We start from the raw sequence: 6,521 nt of genomic DNA, 5'->3' as shown, positions 1-6,521 counted from the left end.
GTATATATATATATATATATATATATATATATATATATTAGAATAAATTTTTAAAATTTAAAATTTTATTATTTGTTTTTAAGTCACTAGATGGTTTGGCACCTCAGTATATCGCCGACCTTATACATGTCTATACCCCACCGAGAGCATTGAGATCTGCTGATAAACTGCGTCTTGTTGTGCCAAAAAGTAGGCAAAAGGCCAGGGGGGACCGTGCTTTTTTCAGTGGTAGCTCCTAAGTTATGGAATGAGCTACCCACCCATGTCAAAATGGCCCCCACCCTGGATACTTTTCAATCTCACCTAAAAACTAATTTTTACTCCTTGGCTTTTAATACAGCATGAGAATTGTGTGGCCTCTGTCTGTCTTTTTACTGTAATTTTGTGTTTTTCAGTGTTTTATTCAGATCTTATGGTTTTCTTATTGCTTTCATATGTTTTTAATTTATTGTATTAACTTTTACTTTCTTTATTTTTCTGATGTGTATCTGTTGTGCAGCACTTTGGTAACCTTGTTGTTTTAAAAATGTGCTATACAAATAAAGTGGATTGGATTGGATTGGATATATATATATATATATATAGGGCATGTTGCAAATATAAAGTAAAAAAAAAAAAAGAAAAAAGAGATGAATGTTCCTGCTGTCTGTCTGTCATCTAAAAAACCATTTGTTCATTGGCACGCAATCTACCGCACTACCTTCGTGATCGACCGGTTACTCGCAAACATGAGGGGGAGTAGCGTCTCTGCTGCTGCAGGGTAGATCCTAACACATATCTGGACCTGTTGTAACAGTCTTTAATGGTAACAGCTTACTAGTGATCATGGCACACTTTAAGCATTCCACAATTTCTCAGCACGCCTTCTTCTCACCTTGCCTTTTTCCAGTTAAGCTCATTGAAAATGTCAAAATGAAAATTACAGGAGGCCAACTGATGAGAACAGGAGAGACTGACTCTTAATGAATACCGCAGGTAAACACATTCCTGTTTGTCTCCTTTCATGCAGTTTTAAGGCCAAGCAGAAGGAATATTAAATACTGAATGAACATGAAACAGAATCAAAAAGAAAATCCACATTTGGTTATTGTGAGAACATAAAGATCTCTCCTCTGTCCTTGACTCAGCTTTACTCCTTTAAACTACCAGACTGAGTCGACCTGCTCTGTTTTATATTCAGTAAGGGCTGCGCTATGTCAGCCACCTTATCCACCGATCTGCAGTGGTCAGTATCTATCTAAAGTGGTCCAAGGAAGGAACAGTGGCGAACCAGCAACAGACTCATTGATGCACATTTAACCCGCAGAATTTTGTCATGAAGCTCTCCTGTAGTGGTTGTGTTAGCCATTAAGGAGAGGACAGATCCTGAACACGTTTTATTTTGATTTCACAACATCAACATAATCTTTAAATTTATAACTGCATTTTAAAAACTAACGAACTAAAAAAACAAAAAAACAAAAATATTTTAATTAAATACTCATTATTTATTTTCCAAAGCCACAGGGAGCCGCAGCAGAGGGATGAAAGAGCCACATGAGGCCTCGGAGCTGCGGTGTTGAATGAGACATGAACTCCTGCCCTCAGCTGTACTCAGCTCAGCTCAGCTCAGCTCATACATAGTTCTCCTTCAGAAGGCTTGGTTAAAACTCACTATATGATGCATCATTTCACTCGATTTCTGATGTACATCACTAACCATACTATTAGAATGGCCAGCATCCCACCCACTACAGCTCCGAACAAAGCTGCTATCTTAGAAGTCAGCCCACCCTCAAAAATAATTTGTCCTATCACAGCTCCCACAGCTGATCCAGCTATAGCATATCTTTTAAGAGTTTTTCTGTCTTCTTCCTTTCTCTGCTGTTTCACTGCTTCTTTCGCCTCTTTGAGCATCCGAGTATGGTAGAAACCTCTTCCTGGGATCCTGTTCAGCAGTGGAGGGTCTTTAGGGTCACAATTTTCACCGATGTCAAAAAGGTGATATTGCAAATTGTTGTCATCGATTAATTGTTTGAGATATATGTTTATATCCAAATTAATAAAATCTCTGATGCTGTTTTCATCCACATCCTCTGTATGGGTGAACAAGATCATAGTGTAGTCCAGAAATCTTTTGCCAAAAGTGCGCTGAAGAATCTCCAGTGTTTCTTCTTCTTCTTCTGTGAAGACTTTCCCATATCTCATCACAAGCAGGAACACATGAGGACCAGGTTTGGCCATTTTGACGGACTTCTTCAGCTCTTTCACCGTCTTCATTTTACATCGTCTGGTGCTGCACAGACCTGGAGTATCAACAACAGTCAGCTTTGTATCACCAATAGTCTCTGATTCCATGCGACACTTCTTTGTGTTGAGTCCAAAAGAGGACGTAGGTTCTGGAAATGGCCGTGTTCCTCTCAGGATGATGTTTCCTGAAGAGGTCTTCCCAGTTCCTACCTTCCCAACCAGTACGATCCTCAGCTCTTTCTGGTGTGGATTCATCGTAACTGTTGGAAAGGTTCAGAATATGAGAAATGTCACAGTTGTGATCTCCATGTCTTCATATACATCTCCAGTCTTCAACACTGACTACAGATTAATTTAAACACACAAATCTGTCTCAGTGGAGCCTGTTTCAAACTGCTGACCAACATGCATTCACTGATCTCAAATTACTAATCAGTTTGATGTTTGAAAATTGATTTGGTCGATAAAATGTCAGTTAATGGCACAAATGCCCATCACTGCTCAGACCCCAGCATCACATCTTCAGCAGCAGGCACCACTACAATAAGTCATAAATGATCATATTTCATCTCTCTCTCTTGCATCTCTTCATCTGTAATCCTGATTAACTACTTTTTAAATAATCACAGAAAACCTCATAATAAAGCGGAGAAGAAAAAAATACACTAATGCAAATAATTCACCCCAAACTCCCTGAATCTAAAAAGAGAGGTTAAAAACTATCACTGTAGTACTACAAAGATATACTCACTAAGCTCTGATTGCTCTTCACTTGACATTTCTCAAAGACAGCTCTTCCGTGAGGTCTTGTTACTGTCCATGTGTTCTCCTGACTATTTCCATCTCATCACTACATTATAACCTGCCGGTAGGTCCATCCCATACGACACACCACCTGACCAGTCAGAAGTCTGCCTCAAAGCAACAAATCAGGGGGTTGAGCAGAAGTGCATTCCACAACAAGCTTCACTTGGCTGATTCACTGTCCCGCTGAGATTCATGCCTCCAAGGCAAATATTTGGTTGCAGCTACTGTCAGAATTAAACTACCAAACTGTAGGAACATGAATATTATATTGTTATGTATTGATATAATTGATTACAATTGAAGTAATGTTACACAAGTGCAGGTCACACACACTGGTTATTCTATATTTTTCTATCTTTGTTTACGAAACTGATATTAATGAGACAGTAATAGTAAGAAGAATACAAGATGTTGCTCTATTATTACTGACTATAAACTGTCCTTACCTGTGTTTGCTGACCATTGTTATGGCTTGTAAAAAGACGTTGGTCTATGAGGTTGTGACAGTGTTGACAGTGTGCAACTGATCAGTCTGAAACCAAAATGCAGCTGTGAGCAGAAAAATCAGGGGCCCTAACAAAATGCAGACAAACCTCCTGAGGCTCCTGGTGTGTGGACGCCAGCATCTGCAGTTTGTCTTGACCGTTTGGAGTAGGGTGGATTTCCAAGGCATGCTATACCTTAGGTGATTTCTTTCATGTTTGTACCAGAAACTTGAAGCTGTGTCGTGGTTTTCTCATCCTTCAGTTACGCAAACCTTAATGTGAGCCAGATCTTACACAACATAGATCTAAGCACATGTCTGGACCTGCTTTGGCTTCACTGGCGACAAATTATTTCTAAAGGTTTCTGAGGTCTTGGCAAACTGAATGCATTTCAAAAAAGTCTACATTAAATAAAACAAATGCATGCCTCATACAGTATATTCCCAGGGAGCTGACGGTGAGTGTAAAGGAAGCATGTACGCTCAGGTTTTCAGAGTGATTTTACAACTTTGTGATTAAGGCCATCAACATTTATTAATTCAGTTGTCAATACATCATCATCTATGGAGGACATACAACACAGCTAAGTGATGACACAATAGCAGGAAAAACAAAGAAACATTTGACTTTTTCCACATTTAGCCAAGACAACAATCATTGGCTCTCTCACCTTGAGCTTAACCACACACGCATAAAACACATTATTTAGGCTTTAGTTACCAAACTAATGAAGCAAACATTGTTTCCCATCCAATAAAGTAAAAATAAAATGTACATGTACCGGATATTGGTGTTAGTAAAAAAATAATAATAATAATAATTTTAATGTAGCTGATCATAAACGTTGAGCTTGTTTTCAACTTATTTACAGGTTTCCTTTTTGTTGCATTATTATTCTCAACACTGCAGTTATGTCAAATTGGTATAAAATGTTACTCAACTGGAAGAAATCTGGTACCTCATAAAACGGTCATTTCTGGATCACAGAGTTCAAAATAGTTCAAAAAATTCAAATACTATTAATTTACTACCTCTGTGATCCTTAGCTCTTTAATTCATTTATGACTATAAACGATCAAGGGCCCAGTTTACCATCTTATCAAGACATTTATCCCACAAAGTATAAACAGCCTTTCCCAAGAGTTCAGAAAGTTTTTCTTTCGATTCAGCTTCAATTATTTGTTCTATATTTGTTGTTGGATCCATGTTTTCGTACAGTTCACTGGTGTAATGTCCCTGGTTCTCAGCTATCTCCATGATCTTCTTCATCAATTCAGACACGTTTTGCCTTTTTTTGTTGAAGACAATGAATCCGCTGAACTTTTTCATGAAGCTCTTCTTTATTATACGTTCATCTTTCTCGGTTATGGCTCCGTTACTCATGACAACCCCCAAGAAATGAGATTCTGAATGTTTGAATATGGACATAAGGGATTTTGCTGCCTTAGTTTCTGCTTCAGTGAAAGGCTCAGTATCCTTCACATACAGGAACACATGAGGACCAGGAGCAGCGCATGCGATGCCCTTGATTACCTCTAACTTGTTCTCTTTGAGGTCGGTGCGGAGAAGACCAGGAGTATTGATGAAGACCACTGGCACCTCCCTAAACACTCCCTTGGTCACCTTGCACTGTGTACTATAGTACTCTGGTGTACTCTTCTTCCCCAGGATGGTGTTGATGAGTGCAGTCTTCCCATCTCCGGCCTTTCCCAGGATCATAATCCTCAGCTCATCTGCGGGAGAAGTTCACACAGATATGATTAGGTGTGGCAGCACTGTCTCTTGATCATTTCAAACCAAAGTTCTGTTTTAATCTCTCAACAGATGTGAGCAGAGAGTTTGTAGCATAGTTGCTGTAACTATGCTGTATGTAAATACTAGTCGACGGGAAACATTCGACCACCACTGACTGTGGGTTTAATCAGTGTTATTGTCGAAGACTACTCCAAAGAACCCCTGGCTCATTGACTACTGCTGAAAAAGCATCCAGTTCTCTGTAGATACTGTAGATGTACTGAGCCATTGATTGTTTTTCTTGGAAACTGATGCTCTGTTAATATGATCTGAAGACTACGAACTCTCCTGTACTGACTCTGTGTCTTGTCTCCTACAAACTACACGCTTGGTGTTTAATTTGGAGGAACAGTTGATCAACAGCATTGTCATTTGATGTGTACTAAACATTCCTGCATCAGTGGTGGTTAAATGGGCAAAAATAATTCATATAAAGATCAGGAGTTCAGTGGAATCAGTCTAGTCCTGTCACATCTTTATCATCTTCTACTTTACAGTAATGAACGGCAGTTGATTAAATAATTGGCACTCATCAAAATAATCATTCAGTTTCTTTCTTTTAAGCAGCACAAATATTAGTGAGACACTGAACAGTGGTAGTCAGAAGGAAACAAGTTGTTGCTCTGCTGGTTTATTTTCAGCCTGACTGAGATTACTGAATATAAATTATACTCACTAGTATTTGCAAGTTTGCTGGCCATCGTTGCGTCTTGAAAAAGCAGTTGGTCTTTGAGGTCTCGATCAGTGTTGACGTGTTTTAGTGGAAGAGCTTATCGTGTCACCTTTATATGACAATGTCACTGTGGTTTCCTCCCCTTTGAGCACGTCACCTAACCAGTTTGAGAAAGAGCCAGTTTCTCACAGAGTGCCGCGGCAAGTAGAAAATCAGTGGCCCAAACTACAGGCAAATATACAAACTGTGCCAAAACGTCTCCGACCACTGGAGGCCTGGACTGAACCAGATCTCTGAAGGTTGCTGCGATATGAGGCATCAAGGTTGGAGCAACCGATTATTTCAGTAAGTTGGAGTTGAAGCCCTCACAGATCAGACATGTTCCATCACCAGTGGCTTAAATGGTGAGCAAGTGTATCATACCTGTCTCTCTCTGCCCTATCAGGACTGTCAAACTATAAAGTAAAGGCAATATTTATTAAACAAGTAAGGAAATCTTAAACTAGAATTTAGTTAAGAAGTGAACCAATAGA

At 39.2% G+C, this 6,521-nt stretch overlaps 1 protein-coding gene and 1 long non-coding RNA gene across 2 annotated transcripts; both read right to left on the bottom strand.

The window, feature by feature from the left end:
* Positions 1-1,363: 1,363 nt before the first annotated feature.
* Positions 1,364-3,361, bottom strand: LOC311506397. The gene is made up of 2 exons (XR_014699694.1): positions 2,981-3,361; positions 1,364-2,489 (listed from the first exon to the last, which is right to left on the bottom strand). It is a non-coding gene; the product is annotated as an uncharacterized lncRNA (long non-coding RNA).
* A 668-nt stretch (positions 3,362-4,029) lies between these two features.
* On the bottom strand, positions 4,030-6,258 carry LOC311506321 (GTPase IMAP family member 4-like). The gene is made up of 2 exons (XM_084570232.1): positions 5,992-6,258; positions 4,030-5,254 (listed from the first exon to the last, which is right to left on the bottom strand). The coding sequence occupies exons 1-2, from the start codon at positions 6,014-6,016 to the stop codon at positions 4,587-4,589; spliced, it is 693 nt and encodes a 230-aa protein (XP_084426358.1). The 5' UTR covers positions 6,017-6,258; the 3' UTR covers positions 4,030-4,586.
* Between the last annotated feature and the right edge of the window lie 263 nt (positions 6,259-6,521).

Source organism: Chelon labrosus (genome assembly GCF_963514085.1).
Source record: "Chelon labrosus genome assembly, chromosome: 21".
NCBI lineage: Eukaryota > Metazoa > Chordata > Actinopteri > Mugiliformes > Mugilidae > Chelon > Chelon labrosus.
Note: the sequence above shows the minus strand (reverse complement) of the source record. Positions and strands in the feature narration are given on the sequence as shown.